This window comes from Bubalus kerabau, chromosome 8 (assembly GCF_029407905.1).
Source record: "Bubalus kerabau isolate K-KA32 ecotype Philippines breed swamp buffalo chromosome 8, PCC_UOA_SB_1v2, whole genome shotgun sequence".
NCBI lineage: Eukaryota > Metazoa > Chordata > Mammalia > Artiodactyla > Bovidae > Bubalus > Bubalus kerabau.
Window position 1 is genome coordinate 8392414 of NC_073631.1, and position 16666 is coordinate 8409079.

General features: G+C 43.9%; 1 protein-coding gene across 12 annotated transcripts; it reads left to right on the forward strand.

The window, feature by feature from the left end:
- The first annotated feature begins 10871 nt into the window (after nucleotides 1-10871).
- FIGNL1 (fidgetin like 1) lies at nucleotides 10872-15493 on the forward strand. 12 transcript variants are annotated; one of them, XM_055589658.1, is made up of 6 exons: nucleotides 10872-10993; nucleotides 12002-12077; nucleotides 12181-12241; nucleotides 12332-12434; nucleotides 12709-12815; nucleotides 13324-15493. In XM_055589658.1, the coding sequence occupies exon 6, from the start codon at nucleotides 13334-13336 to the stop codon at nucleotides 15365-15367; it is 2034 nt and encodes a 677-aa protein (XP_055445633.1). In that variant the 5' UTR covers nucleotides 10872-10993; nucleotides 12002-12077; nucleotides 12181-12241; nucleotides 12332-12434; nucleotides 12709-12815; nucleotides 13324-13333; the 3' UTR covers nucleotides 15368-15493. The 12 variants fall into 12 exon arrangements, with proteins under 12 accessions (XP_055445633.1, XP_055445635.1, XP_055445626.1 ...); XM_055589654.1 differs by having other exon boundaries at nucleotides 10873-10993; nucleotides 11959-12077; XM_055589657.1 differs by lacking the exon at nucleotides 12332-12434 and having other exon boundaries at nucleotides 10873-10993; nucleotides 11959-12077.
- The last annotated feature ends 1173 nt before the right edge of the window (nucleotides 15494-16666 follow it).

Here is a 16666-nt window from a genome sequence, read left to right on the forward strand (position 1 = left end):
CCTCAAGTTTCACATGAAGGATACGACTCAGGGACAACCAGATAGCAGAGAGACATAGGGTGGGGCAGGAGGGAGGCAGTGGGGGCTTCCATTCCCCACCCGCACTCCCTCGAGGGCACGGCTCTCCAAGCAGCCTGATGTACTCAGTCAGTCAGTCAGTTCAGCTGCTCAGTCGTGTCCAACTCCTTGTGACCCCATGGACTGCAGCATGCCAGGCTTCCCTGTCCATCTCCAACTCCCAGAGCTTGCTGAAACTCATGCCCATCGAGTCAGTGATGCCATCACCAATATGAAGGTGCCCCAAACCCTATTGATTAGGAGTTTTCATGGAGATTCCAGTACATCACTGGTTGATTACATCACTGGCCATTGTGATTAACCCAAGTCTCTGGTCCCCCTCCCCCATTGGAGGTGGGGATGGGATGGTGCTGAATGTTCCCACCTTCTCACTATGGTGACCACCTCCATCTTTACTCTGTCTGTGGACTTGCCAAGAGTAGCCTCCCTAGAACAAAAGAGATTCCTGTTACCCACAGAATCCAGAGGATTTAGAAGCTCTGTGTCAGGAGCCAGGGACATAGACCTAATATATAACTCTTATTATATCAGACCTAAGATACCTCCTGGAATGATATACCTCCTCCCTAAAATGCAGAAAGCAGCCAAATTTCCTGACAACAGAGAATCTCATTCCTGCTGACTCCATACCTGACACAGGAGGAATTTGTAGAAAAGCCAAGATTTAAAAAAAAAGAGGCAGGAATATTACTCAGCTCTATAAAAGAATGACATAATGACATTTGCAACAGTATAAATGGACCTAAAAGTGATCATACTAAGTGAAGTAAGTCAGAAAGAGAATGACAAGTATCATATGAGATCACTTACATGTGGAATTCAGAAAGATGATACAGGGGAACTTATTTACAAAACAGACACAGAAAACAAACTTATGGTTAACAAACAGGAAAGGAAGGGAGAGGGATAAACTGGGAGTTTGGGATTAAAATATACACATTACTACATATAAAATAGAGAAACATAAGGCCCTATTACACAGCATGTGTGTGCGTGCTCAGCAGCTCATTTGTGTCCAACTCTTTGCGATCCCATAGACTGTAGCCCACCAGGCTGCTCTGTCCATGGAATTCTCCAGGCAAGAATACTAGAGTGGGACGCCATTCATTTCTCCAGGGGATCTTCCCAACCCAGGGATCAAACCCAGGTCTCTCGTATTGCAGGCGGATTCTTTACCACTGAGACATCTGGAAAGCCCATTTTATAGCACAGGGAACCGTAATAATCTATATGGGGAAAGAACCTGGAAAAGAATCTGTACATCAGAATCACTTTGTTGTATATCTGAAACTAACACAACATTGTAAATCAACTATCTGTGTGCTCCTGCTGTTGTGTCTGACTCTTTGCGACCCTTTGGACAGTAGCCTGTCAGGCTTCTCTGTCCATGGAATTTTCTAAGCATGAATACTGGAGTGAGTTGCTTCAGTAGAAAATAAAAATTAAATTAAAAACTAATAAATTGAAAACAAAGGAGAGGTGGGCTGATTATCCCAAGGGATGAGGAGGAAGACCCCAGAGGAAGCAGGTTCCAACCATCCATTGACTTCACACCTGTGCCCCTTAACCTGAGAGTCCAGGTTAGCAACAAATATTTCTGGTCTTTTATTCAGAAGGCCTGTATTCGAGGAAAGGAATGGAGCTTGCCTAATGGCTTTTTGATCGAAGGATTGTTTCGTTGCTTTTCTCAATCATGAAATCTCCAAATATATAAGAACATTTCTTCCTTTTTTTAAAACTGAATTTGATATCAATACTTATTTCTTCAGTATTCCTGTGTCACCTGCCATCACCTACACTTGTCATAAATAGTAGAAAAAATAAGAAAGTACTGTGAGAGTAAGTTGCTTGTATGAATTGGATAAATCTGGAACTATCATTTTGGAGAAAGTTGAGTGTGATTCCACAGGTAGAGATGCAAAATGGATGGTTGAGGAAAGAAGAAAGGAGGAATAAAAGAACAATGGATTCATACAGAGAAGACCCCATGACATATACAGAAGACTATAGATATACACCTCATATACAGAAGACTCCAAAAATGTCCAGAATGTTGAAGTCAAATCCAGACCCTGCCATTGGTAAGAGACGGTGATATCTCTGTAACCGAGCAGGACCCTACGAGGCCTTCCCAGAACAGACCCCCACACATGTCTTCCACCTGCCTTTTGTCTATAGAAAACTTTAGTCTAAGAATAAATTTATTCAGAGAAGTGAGAAAATACAGAAAGGAAAACAGTCAAGCAAGACAAAATGATAATAGGTTAGCCAATAAACAAAGTCAAGGACTTTAGTTCCTCCTCAAGGACTGTAGCTAATACTCTGAGCCATGTCCTTTGAGCTGTTTTGCAGAGGCTGTGATCCCCCACCAGGTGAGAGAAATTAACTGTGTGCTGCTCACAAACTCATGGAACCTGGACCAGAGGGAACCAGAAGGTTGATGACACTGACCCCTAATTAATTACCTCACCACCAGCCCACCGGAAGAATGTCCACAAGTTGATCATGCCCTGTCCTTGAACACTATACGACTCCTCACTATCCCGTCCAGGGCGGGACACATAATTTTGAGGGCATTAGCCTCCCATGGCCCCCTTTGCTTGGCAAAACAATAAACCTGTTCTTTTCTGCTTCACGCAAAACTCTGTCTCCTCATTTCTATTCAGCACAGGTGAACAGAGTACAAGTTTCAGCGACATCTCCAGGCATTAGAGAGGAGCCAAGTCACATGAGGAATGTTAAAATGGAAGAATACTTTATTGGGAAAGACACAGAGAGGCCTTACTTGGTAACTGTCTTCAAATGTTACCCTCATTCTGATCTGAAGAGTCTTTGTGCCTCAAAGAGCAAGTGACACAGAGGGAGAGTTATTTTCAATGTGAAAAGTCAACTTATCAGCAAATAGAATGAGATTTCTCACAGGTCAGTAAATGCTCCACCTCGGTGGGTGCTGGCTGGAGACAGGAGAATCAACAGTTGAGAAATGGTGGGGGAAACACCTCCAAGAGACTGAAAACTACAGTACGTGACCTTTAATCTCTCTTCTGTATCTGAGATTCCAACAGTCTATGAAAATAAGAGAATCTGGCTAAATTACACAGTAGAAATACCACCAACAGCACGGGTTATTTTTCTGTGAGAAGCTCTAATCTGTGCAACCCATGTCTGGCAAAGGACTTGCCCATAACCACGCCTATCACTTGGGAGCTGTTTCCTGGGGTCAGGCTCTGGCCTCAATGCCTTTCAGAAGTCAGCTCCATTTATCCCCCCACAGTCCTTGGAGGTAGATCATGAGTAGTGGGGTCAGGATCTGAACTCTGCCCCCACCACCTAGCACCAGCCCCTCTGGCATAAGAACACCATGTGTTTCCTTTGTTGTGCAGAAGCTTTTAATTAGGTCCCATTTGTTTATTTTTGTTTTTATTTCCAATATTCTGGGAGGTGGGTCATAGAGGATCCTGCTGTGATTTATGCCGGAGAGTGTTTTGCCTATGTTCTCCTCTAGGAGTTTTATAGTTTCTGGTCTTATGTTTAGATCTTTAAGCTTCTGCACAACAAAGGAAACTATAAGAAAGGTGAAAAGACAGCCTTCAGAATGGGAGAAAATAATAACAAATGAAGCAACTGACAAAGAATTAATCTCAAAAATATGTAGGAAACTCCTGCAGCTCAATTCCAGAAAAATAAACGACCCAATCAAAAAATGGGCCAAAGAACTAAACAGACATTTTCCCAAAGAAGACATCCAGATGGCTAACAAACACACGAAAAGATGCTCAACATCACTCATTATCAGAGAAATGCAAATCAAAACCACAATGAGGTACCATTTCACACCAGTCAGAATGGCTGTGATCCAAAAGTCTACAAGCAATAAATGCTGGAGAGGGTGTGGAGAAAAGGGAACCCTCTTGCACTGTTGGTGGGAATGCAAACTTGTACAGCCACTATGGAGAACAGTGTGGAGATTCCTTAAAAAACTGGAAATAGAACTATGACCCAGCAATTCCGCTGCTGGGCATACACACTGAGGAAACCAGAATTTAATGATACACGTGTACCCCAATGTTCATTGCAGCACTGTTTATAATAGCCAGGACATGGAAGCAACCTAGATGTCCATCAGCAGATGAGTGGGTAAGAAAGCTGTGGTACATATACACAATGGAGTATATTACTCAGCCATTAAAAAGAATACATTTGAATCAGTTCTAATGAGGTGGATGAAACTGGAGCCTATTGTACGGAGTGAAGTAAGACAGAAAGAAAAACACCAATACAGTATACTAATGCATATATATGGAATTTAGAAAGATGGTAACGATAACCCTGTATGCGAGACAACAAAAGAGACACAGACGTATAGAACAGTCTTTTGGACTCTGTGGGAGAGGGCAAGGGTGGGATGATTTGGGAGAATGGCATTGAATGTATATTATCATATGTGAAATGAATCACCAGTCCAGGTTCGATGCATGAGACAGGATGCTCGGGGCTGGTGCACTGGGATGATCCAGAGGGATAGGATTGGGAGAGAGGTGGGAGGGGGGTTCAGGATGGGGGACACATGTACGCCTGTGGTGGATTCATGTCAATGTATGGCAAAACCAATACAATATTGTAAAGTAATTAGCCTCCAATTAAAATAAATTTATATTAAAAAATAAATAGATAAATAAAAATTCTCAAATTCCAGGGAATAAGTGTCAGAAAACTGAAAAAAAAAAAAAAAAAAAAAAAAGAATACCTTGTGTTAGCTTCCTAGGGCTGCTGAAAAGAAAAGAAATTTGCTCTCAGAGTTCTGGAGGCCAGGATCCAGAAGTGGAGAGGCCAGCCAGGCCACACTCCCTCCAAAGCCCCACGGAGGCTCCTTCCTCGTCTGTTCCAGCCTCTGGCAGCCCAGGTGTTCGCCGGCGTGTGGCTGCATACCTCCTACTTCTGCCTCTTCTTCAGGTGGTTGTCTTCTCTCTCTGTCTCTTCTTCTCCATTGAAGCATCGGTTCACTGGATTAGGGTCCATCTCAATCCTGTATGACCTCAGGTTAACTCAGTTACATCTGCAAAGACCTTATTTCCAAATAAGGTGACATTCACAGATACTGGATGTATGTATGGTTTTTTTGGAGGGGGGGATACAATTCAACTCACAACATACGGTATTAAACTGGAAGCGCCAGAGGTATGGACTCATGTTAGCAGTAGATTCAGGAGGAAAACAATAGATGTGGGTCATTCCTTTCCTGCTCTGTCCACTCATTTCAGGGGAGGCCCATCTCCCCACTCACCAGCTCCGTTCATGTTGCTGATGCCAAGGAGCCTGTCAGAGCCTCAGGGTTCATCCAGTGAGCTAGGGAAAACCTGTTACTGAAATTGCACGTCTCATTCACTCCAGGTCCACCCACCCTTTACTTCTCTGATGGAGGCAGGGACCCATGCCCTCCACCCTCAATTTTCACTCTGCCTTCTTCCTTAATGCTGAGTTAAGGAGGTGAAAGGTGGGAACTTGGTCAGAGTCCAGCCACAATCAGGAATCCCACGCAGAAGGAATTGACTCTTGTTCCATCTGCTTCCACATCCCCTCCACCACATGCATTTCCCTGGACCTACAAACACACCACTTTTAAAATTAAAGTGACTCTCCTGGCAGACGAAGATGTACATTATTTGAGGCCATATTATCCCTCTGCTTAAAAACAAATGAGATTACTGAAGTGTGCATTGGCATTTGTTGGAGATCATGTTTATAATATTCATGAATATGGAAATGAGAGGCCAGCTCCCAGAATCCCTCACACCAAGAGCTTGCACTCTGTTCACTGTAAGTGAAAACTTCTTCCCTTGCAGGTTTAAAATTTTTACTAAGCAGGAAAACAACAGCAACAATAACAAAAAACAGTGTATGGTCTCAGAAGGAAAGAGGAAGACCTGCCTAGCTCAAGCACTACACTCTTACAAATTATGCTAAAGTATTAGGACAGTATTCCAAAATATCCCATTTGTAACAGAAAAGGTCTTGCTATAGATTAGGGCTTGAATCCCCCAAATATCACTAATAACACTGCTGCTGCTAAGTCACATCAGTCGTGTCCAACTCTGTGTGACCCCATAGACGGCAGCCCACCAGGCTCCGCCATCCCTGGGATTCTCCAGGCAAGAACACTGGAGTGGATTGCCAAGTGGTACCAATAAATATAATACAGCATCACAGCTTCTGCTGAATGTCTGCAATGTGCAAGCTTCTGCTTTGACAGTTTAAGTATTAGAGCTCATATTAACCATAACTCTTACAATAACATCTTGGGTTAGAGATGCTTATTCTTGTTTTATACATGAGGAGGAGGTTGAAATTCAGACAGGGCATGGAATTGAGTTAGATTTTTGCCAACTATGCAGGAAGAAAAAACTACTGGATTGGGAAATGCTTTTCTGTCAAATGTGCAAAAGTAAAGTGGCAATGCTAGTGTCCCTTGGAGAAATTTTAATATGTGAACAATGGGCTTCCCAGGTGGCACTAGTGGTAAAGAACTCGCCTGCCAACGCAGGAGACGCAAGAGACGCAAGTTCAATCCTGGGCCTGGAAGATCCCCTGGAGGAGGGCATAGCAATCCACTCCAGTATTCTTGCCTGGGAAATCCCATGGACAGAGGAGCCTGGCAGGCTACAATCCATAGGGTCGCAAAGATCAGATACGACTCAAGTGACTTAGCACACACTCACACACATGAACAGTACTCTTAGAAGGCTAAGGTGGTAGTTTATATAATACAAATTCTCCAAAATGCAATCACTAAAACTTTGGTGATGAAAATCACTGAAAATTGCTATTACCCAAATATGTAGTATTGATATAATTTCTAAATATACAAGTAGAAAAACAGCTAGTAAACAAAGCTATTAAGCTGGTCTTAAGATAATGTTTTTAATTTTCATTTTATTCTGGGTAATTATAATAATTAATAAATTATTTAGTATATTATGAAGAATTACAATAAAAAGTCTTTTGTTACTATCTAATCCAAGGGATGAATTGTGAGCTACCCTTTTCCCTTGTTTATTTTTAAAAGGTATTGTCCAATCATTCCCTTTTATTTTATGCCCACTTTGAAAAATTTTTAAAGAAAGGTCCTAAAAGAAGTGTTCCATCTCACACTCCTTTAGGCCTTGCATTTCAGTGTCGTGTGCTGTTAGTTGCTCCAGGAACTGCACAGTCGTTTTCTCCAGCCCGGTGCCAGGTGCTCACTTTCTGGGGAAGCAGTGCCCACAGGCAGGAGAGGAGGAGGCCCTGTGGCTCCCCAAGGAGCGTCTCCTCTTTCCTCTCTGAGAGAGGTGCTCAGGAGGGGACACTCTTCCCCAGCGTGGCCCCTTCTTGCTCTAAACCAGAATATGTCAGCAGGTTCCTGGGATTGTAGGTGTGCCCTTGGGACACTGAGGTGATGAGCCCAGGTAGGATGATGGCAGGATGAGAAGGTGGGAAGACGGTCCTTTGTGACCCCCTCAGCTCATTCCATCGACTCCACACTTCCCAGGTGACTCATGGCATGAACTATTAAGTTGGTGCAAAAGTGTGGTTTTTGCTTTGTTGAACTCTGCCATTTGATACTGGAATACATTCTTAAATGTGGTTATGTTATACATCATTTTCATGCTAATTTCTTGCTCCATGTTTTTTGCTAATGAATTATTACTTGCTGTTTACTTTATATGTATTTTAGACTATGGAAATAATGCTAGACAAAAAGCAAATTTGAGTGATTTTCTTATTTGAGTTCAAAATGGGTCATAAAGCAGCAGAGACAACTTGCAACATCGACAACACACTTGGCCCAGGAACTGCTAACAGATGTACAATGCAGTGGTGGTTCAGGAAGTTTTGCAAAGGAGACGAGAGCCCTGAAGATGAGGAACGTAGTGGCCTGCCCTCAGAAGTTGACAATGACCGATTGAGAGCCATCATGAAAGCTGATCAGAGGCTGACAATGACAAGCTAGGGCATCGTCGAAGCTGATCCTCTTACAACTATATGAGGAGGTGCCCAAGAACTCAACGTCAACCATTCTACGGTCATTTGGCATTTGAAGTTGGAAAGGTAAAAGTGTGTGGTAAGTGGGTACCTCGTGAGCTAACTACAAATCCAAAAAAAAAAAAAAAATCGTCATTTTAAAATGTCATCTTCTCTTACTCTATTCAATAACAATGGACTATTTCTCAATCAGATTGTGATGTGTGAAGAAAACTGGATTTTATATGACAACCAGTTCAGTGGTCAGATCTCAAAAAAGCTCCATAGCACTTCCAAAAGCCAAACTTGCACCAAAAAAGGGGTCATGGTCACTGTTTGGTGGTCTGCTGCCATCTGATCCACTACAGCTTCCTGAATCCCAGCAAAAACATCTCTGAGAAGTATGCTCAGAGAATCAATGAGATGCATCTAAAACTACAAAGCTGCAGCCAGCATTGGTCAACAGAAAGGCCCCAATTCTTCTCCACAACAATGCCCTACCACAACCAACACTTCAAAAGTTAAACAAGTTGGGCTATGAAGTTTTGCCTCATCCACCATATTCAGCTGACCTCTCTCTGACCAAATACCATTTCTTCCAGGATCTCAGCAACTTTTTGCAGGGAAAATGCTTCCACAAGCAGCAAGACTCAGAAAATGCTTTCCAAGAGTCTGTTGAATCCCGAAGAACAGATTTTTATGTGATGGGAATAAACAAACATTTCTGGTTGTCAAGAACGTGTTGATTGTAATGGTTCCCATTTTAATTAGTCACAATATGTTTGAACCTAGTTATAATGATTTAAAATTCAAGATCTGAAACCATAATTACTTTTGCACCAACCTAATACCCAGAGGAGCTCATGATCTGAGCCACAGTCAGCTCCCGGTCTTGTTTTTGCTGACTGTATAAAGCTTCTCCATCTTTGGCTGCAAAGAATATAATCAATCTGATTTTGGTGTTGACCATCTGTTAATGTCCATGTGTAGAGTCTTCTCTTGTGTTGTTGGAAGAGGCTGTTTGCTATCACCAGTGCATTCTCTTGGCAAAACTCTTTGACCTTTTTCATTCTGTATTCCAAGACCAAATTTGCCTGTTACTCGAGGTGTTTCTTCCAGGACTGGAAAAGGTCAGTTTTCATTCAAATCCCAAAGAAAGGCAATGCCAAAGAATGCTCAAACTACCGCACAATTGCACTCATCTCACACGCTAGTAAAGTAATGCTCAAAATTCTCCAAGCCAGGCTTCAGCAATATGTGAACCGTGAACTTCCTGATGTTCAAGCTGGTTTTAGAAAAGGTAGAGGAACCAGAGATCAAATTGCCAACATCCGCTAGATCATGGAAAAAGCAAGAGAGTTCCAGAAAAACATCTATTTCTGCTTTATTGACTATGCCAAAGCCTTTGACTGTGTGGATCATAACAAACAGTGGAAAATTCTGAAAGAGATGGGAATACCAGACCACCTGATCTGCCTCTTGAGAAATTTGTATGCAGGTCAGGAAGCAACAGTTAGAACTGGACATGCAACAACAGACTGGTTCCAAATAGGAAAAGGAGTACGTTAAGGCTGTATATTGTCACCCTGCTTATTTAACTTATATGCAGAGTACATCATGAGAAACGCTGGACTGGAAGAAGCACAAGCTGGAATCAAGATTGCCGGGAGAAATATCAATCACCTCAGATATGCAGATGACACCACCCTTATGGCAGAAAGTGAAGAGGAACTCAAAAGCCTCTTGATGAAAGTGAAAGTGGAGAGTGAAAAAGTTGGCTTAAAGCTCAACATTCAGAAAACTAAGATCATGGCATCTGGTCCCATCACTTCATGGCAGATAGATGGGGAAAGAGTGGAAACAGTGTCAGACTTTATTTTTTTGGGCTCCAAAATCACTACAGATGGTGACTGCAGCCATGAAATTAAAAGACACTTACGCCTTGGAAGGAAAGTTATGACCAACCTAGACAGCATATTCAAAAGCAGAGACATTACTTTGCCAACAAAGGTCCGTCTAGTCAAGGCTATGGTTTTTCCAGTGGTCACGTATGGATGTGAGAGTTGGACTGTGAAGAAGGCTGAGCGCCAAAGAATTGATGCTTTTGAACTGTGGTGTTGGAGAAGACTCTTGAGAGTCCCTTGGACTGCAAGGAGATCCAACCAGTCCATTCTGAAGGAGGTCAGCCCTGGGTGTTCTTTGGAAGGAATGATGCTAAAGCTGAAACTCCAGTACTTTGGCCACCTCATGTGAAGGGTTGACTCATTGGAAAAGACTCTGATGCTGGGAGGGATTGGGGGCAGGAGGAGAAGGGGACTACAGCGGATGAGATGGCTGGATGGCATCACTGACTCGATGGACCTGAGTCTGAGTGAACTCTGGGAGTTGGTGATGGACAGGGAGGCCTGGCGTTCTGCGGTTAATGGGGTCGCAAAGAGTCAGACACGACTGAGTGACTGAACTGAACTGAACTGAATACCCAGAGGTGGCTGTGAGGGGTATTCCGTTCCTTGTCCTTCGCCAGGACAGTCCCTGGGAAGAAGAGCATGCTTCCCAGTCTTCCAGGAGCAAGTCCTCCAGGGCCCACGGAAGAAAAGGACGCGCTGGCTGAGTGACAGGGGTATCTGAGATGCGGATTCTAACTCCCAGATTGAGTCTAAAAATGTGTGAGAGCGAGGTCCCGTTCCCAAGGGAAACAACCAAACCAACTCACCTAGGGCAGAGCTTGGTAACTGAGACACGGGGGCGGGGCCGGCAGCTCAGACCCCGCCCCCGGAAGCCTACAGCGCTTCCCCGCCCGCTCTCTCAGTGTCTCACAGACTCACGCACGCCGGGATGCACGCAGGCACGCACAGCGGGGCTGAACCGGCAGCAGTGCGCAGGCGTACACGGTCGGCGCGCTTTTCGGAAGCTGCAGGTCGGCGGGGAGAACCTTGGGAGGCTAAGGCTGGGGTGGGGCACGGGGCCGGGAAGGCTGAAGGGCTAGTGGCTCCATGTGCGGGCAGGGAGTGTGGTCTCGCGGCTGGTAAGGTTCCGGCAGCGGCGGGGCCGGAGCCGGCCTCTAGGGAGGCAGTGTCCCTGGGGCCGGGCGGGCGGCGATCTCCGGAGGCTCCGCGGGGGTAGGCGGGGCCAGGCCTGGGGCCAGAAGGGAGGGCCTGCACCCGAGGTCAGGGCCAGCGGGCAGTGGGCGGTCCCTCCCTGTGAGCACCGCGGGGTCCGCCATCCGCAGCCGGGTCAGCGGGGTGACCACTGTCCACGGGGACGCTCCTCCGGGTGCAGGGGGAGGGTCGGTGTGGTGGGGAGCACCTACCGTCTGGATCAACACCGCATCCTACAACAGGCAGGGAAAACCCCAGAAAATGGGACTGCAGCTCACACATCACTGCCGAGTAACCGTTGTAGAGATCTAGGAAGTGGTGCCTGGGGCCAGGCTGTGCTGCTGAGGGGCGCTGGCCAAGCCGTCTTTGGTTTGTGTGTTTGCAGTCCTTGGGTGAATGATTGCGTTGAAAGTAAAAAGGAAGACTTGAGAGGTGAATGTTGAAGAAATCGGAAAGGGTGGAAAGGAAAGAGCAGGGTATTGGGGGGACAGTGATTAGAACGCTGAGACTGGAAGAATCCTAGGGTCACAGATGATAAGATGGGATGAAGCTGTGGGAGAGGAATAGGATGTTCATGGTAACAAGAAAGTTGGTTGTAAGTGACTTCCAAGTCACCTCTCTTGCAATTTCTCAATTCTGGTACTGTGGGATTAAAATAAGGTAAAATGGGATAGTGGAAAGAGGGATAAATTGTCATGAGATGTCGGTTCTAGTTTTGACTTTATAGCTGTAAGCAAATTAGGATCTCTCTGAGTGTTGTTTATTTTTTTCAAAAATATTACAGAGGTTTATGAACGCCTACTTAAAATATGACTGGTTCTTTGTAGGCTTCGTGGGAGAAAGCTGTATTAAGCATGGCTCTTGCACCAAAAGAACCTGCTGATTATTAAGCTATATTTACAGGTAATTTCGAAGGTAAAATTTAAAATACATAAAGTTCTTGGTTTTTATTTTACTGCAGTAAAGCTTCAACATTTTCTTACACATTTTTCTTGTGGATTGTCAGGTAAATTCTACACATCCACCAACATTCATCTACAGTTCTGTAAAAATAATTTTAACCTAATGTAAGTAGGCTTGTAAGACTAACATGAGGGGAAAAAGATCTAAAATAAAGCACCTTACTACTCACTCATTCTCGTATTTCATCATAACAGCTTCACTTTATAAAGCATCCTGTGAAACTGGGAAATTGTGAGAGATTCTGGGGCATCCTGTTTTAAGTACTCATCTACCTGTTCAAATCCTTGGAAACATTTAGTATGTGATAATTGTTCATGTTTATTATCTGTGACCTTTGGTGGCACTGTGAAGGGGCATTTTGTCCAGGGTAAAGTGCACATGAACTTCAGTGAAACTGCTCATGTGTGAATTCTAGCACCATTGCTCACTGGCTGTGGGACCTCAACTCAAGTTTCTGAACTCTCAGCCTCAGTGTCTGCATTTGTGCAGTAAAGAGGCTAATAGTAATTTTCAGGTATTTTTGTATTCATTATTTGACTTGAGTCTCACAATGATTTCTCTCATTTTACAGATAAAACTGAAGGCCCAGCAATAGGAAGAAGCTATTGTTCCTCTGACATTGTTCCTCTGATTGTCCTTAGAGACCAGACTTAGACTTACTCCCCTCTGCTTGACTTGGTTTGTTTTGCTTTGCTTGTCTCTGGTTCCATTGTTTTCCATGTTGCTGCCACTGTCTTTGATCTTCTGTATTTAGTGTTTGTGGTGGTTCTGGGGAGAGTGACCTATTAACTAACTAGGCCCATGGCCCTGACAGGACCCAAGACTTTCCAGAGGGCGGTCCTTTGAAGCGCCCTCAGAATGCCCAGCCACCTCTGGTCACTAACACCACCCTCTAAACCTTGTGAATGTTTTTCCTATTCACAGGGAAAATTGTTATATAACTAAAACAGTTTAACCCATAACAGAGCATTATTAACTCTTTAATCTTTTATATCTTGACTGTTTGAAAGCGATGGTTAAATAGATGTTTCCACTATAAACAGCCTTTCCTTATAAATTTACTTTATAAATACAAAGTCCAGTGTGTTTTCCTTAAGATGGGCAAAGATTTTAAAAGTATGTTTAAAGTGTTATGTCTTTGTTTCCTTCTAAACTGAATTTTTTTCATCTTTGTTATTTATTGTAGAGCCTCTAAAATGCAGGCCTCCAGCTCCAGGTCTGTACACCTGAGTGACTGGCAGAAGAATTACTTTGCACTTACATCGGGTACGTGTACACCTGGACAGAAGGCAGATGCTTACCGAGCGCAGATACTCCGCATTCAGTATGCATGGGCAAACTCGGATATCTCCCAGGTCTGTGCTACTACACTGTTCAGAAAATACGCAGAGAAATATTCTGCAGTTATTGATTCTGACAATGTTGAAACTGGCTTGAATAACTATGCAGAAAGCATTTTGACTCTTGCAAGATCTCAGCAAACTGACAGTGACAAATGGAAGTCTGGATTGTCAGTAAATAATGTGTTCAAACTGAGCAGTGTGCAGGAGATGATGCGTGCTGGCAAGAAATCCAAAGACTCTCTGTTGGCGCCTGCTGACGCATCACTAGTCATCCACAAAGAGGCCACTGTCTTTGACCTTCCTACATTTAGCGTTTGTGGTGGTTCTGGGGAGAGCAACCTGTTGACTAACTCAGCCCATGGTGCCGACAGGACTCAAGAGTTTCCAGAGGGTGGTCCTTCTTTGACGTGCCCTCAGAGTGCCCAGCCACCTCTGGTCATTAACACCACTAAGACATGTCCTGTAGCCTCAGCACCTTTTGGTGAGTCAGGCCTTGCAAAGTTCCATGCCAAACCATTATTTGGGAATGTCAAAAAGGAAAATAACAGCTTTGTAAAAGGCAATATAGGTCTCAATGTGTTCTCATCTAATCAGTCTTGTTTTCCTTCTTTCTGTGAAAATGCACGGGACAAAAAAGCTTTTTATGGTGCTGGCACCATTGATGCACTTTCCACCCCAATACTGAATAAGGCTTTTAGTAAAACAGAAGATAATGGCCAAAGAGGGGAGAGCAGCCTGCCTGCTTTTAAAACTGCAAAGGAACAGTTATGGGTAGATCAGCAGAAAAAGCACCACCAGCCCCAACGTGCATCAGGGTCTTCATATGGTGGAGTGAAAAAGTCTCTGGGGGCTGGTAGATCCCGAGGGATATTTGGAAAGTTTGTTCCTCCTGTACCTAAGCAAGATGGGGGAGATCCGGGTGGGGGGATGCAGTATAAGCCTCAGGGTACAGGTACTGCAGACCCAGCACATCCCATGGACGAGCGTCTGAAGAACTTGGAGCCCAGAATGATTGAGCTTATTATGAATGAGATTATGGATCAGGGACCTCCAGTAAATTGGGAAGATATCGCAGGCGTGGAATTTGCCAAGGCCACAATAAAGGAGATAGTTGTGTGGCCCATGTTGCGGCCAGACATATTCACTGGCCTACGAGGACCCCCTAAAGGCATTCTGCTCTTCGGTCCTCCTGGCACTGGTAAGACTCTGATTGGCAAGTGCATTGCTAGTCAGGCTGGGGCAACGTTCTTCAGTATCTCTGCTTCCTCCTTGACTTCCAAGTGGGTGGGTGAGGGGGAGAAAATGGTCCGTGCATTGTTTGCTGTAGCAAGATGTCAGCAACCAGCTGTGATATTTATTGATGAAATTGATTCCTTGTTATCTCAACGCGGAGATGGTGAGCACGAATCTTCTAGAAGGATAAAAACCGAATTTCTAGTTCAGTTAGATGGGGCAGCCACATCTTCTGAAGACCGTATTCTAGTGGTGGGAGCAACCAACCGGCCACAAGAAATTGACGAGGCTGCCCGGAGAAGGCTGGTGAAAAGGCTGTATATTCCCCTCCCAGAAGCTTCAGCCAGGAAACAGATAGTAGTTAATCTGATGTCCAAGGAGCAGTGCTGCCTCAGTGAGGAGGAGCTCGCGCTGGTGGTGCAGCATTCTGACGGGTTCTCTGGGGCAGACATGACTCAGCTGTGCCGGGAGGCGTCTCTGGGTCCTATTCGCAGTTTGCAGGCTGCTGACATTGCCACCATAACGCCTGATCAAGTTCGCCCAATAGCTTACAGTGACTTTGAAAGTGCTTTCAGAACTGTGCGACCTAGTGTATCTCCTGAAGATTTAGAGCTTTATGAAAACTGGAACAGGACTTTTGGTTGTGGAAAATAAATGGGACACTTAGGATGGCATCTTTGTAGTCTTGTCTTTCCACTTTTTATTATAGCAAGGAAATTAATGAATTGTTTGTGAAATGTATATTCTGAATCTGTACCTTAAAATAAAATAGAATAACAATATGTTAACTTTTACAATTGATTGACTTAGACTATATTAATATAAGCTCAATTTTCATTCCAGTTGTTTCCTGATATTTAAGCCTATACATACAAGATAGGAATGCACTTTTTTGTTTTGTTGCTAAGAGGTCTTTTCAGGATATATACTGTGATGAATAGTAAGCTCAAACAGAAACTTAAAAAAAATGTGATTTCTGTATGAGAATGTATCTGACTTACATGCATGTTTTATTGAAGAAGGTTTCTTGTGAGGATCACATCATGCTTAGTGTTGGCTGCTGCTGCTAAGTCACTTCAGTTGTGTCCGACTCTGTGCAACCCCATAGATGGTGGCCCACCAGGCTCCCCTGTCCCTGGGATTCTCCAGGCAAGAACACTGGAGTGGGTTGCCATTTCCTTCTTCAATGCATGAAAGGGAAAAGTGAAAGTGAAGTCGCTCAGTCGTGTCCGACTCTTCGAGACCCCATGGTCTGCAGCCTACCAGGCTCCTCCATCCATGGGATTTTCCAGGCAAGAGTACTGGAGTGGGGTGCCATTGCCTTCTCCATAGTGTTGGCTAGTATAGTGGTTTACATTAGAAACTGTTGTTTACTGTTGTTTAATGATCTCAACCAAAGCTAGAGTAAAAGTACCAGTTTTTACTTTGTTCTGCCATGTAACCTCTTATGGTTTCCTTCCTTTACCAAGACTAAGCATGTTCAGAAATGGGTGTAATCTAATATCAGAGGCATCCACAAAACAGAAAGGGGAAGAATGTGTTTTTCCAGGGGGTAGGTGATGTTTACAATTAATATTTTATTTGACACTACTTTATAGCCTGTAGGGTCAGTCTAATTGAAAAATGTTTTTAGGTTTTTCAAATAGACTGTTTCATATTATAAATAATACATGTTCTGTGTAGAAACATTACAAAATAGAGGTGAACAAAAGAAAATAAAAATCACTTACCTTACCATTTTGAAGAACACACTATTAACATTTGTGTTGCTTCTTCCAGATGTTTTATATAGGAGTAGGGTTGTGCTCTGTGTTCTCGTTTGTAGTTCACTTTTTTCTTTATATGAGTCCTCATCATCTTCCACATTGACATCTATGACATCTTCCTTATGTAAGTGCCTGGGATCCTGTGGTATGGGTGGCCTGTAATTTAGTCAGCCCTCTGTTGGAGGAC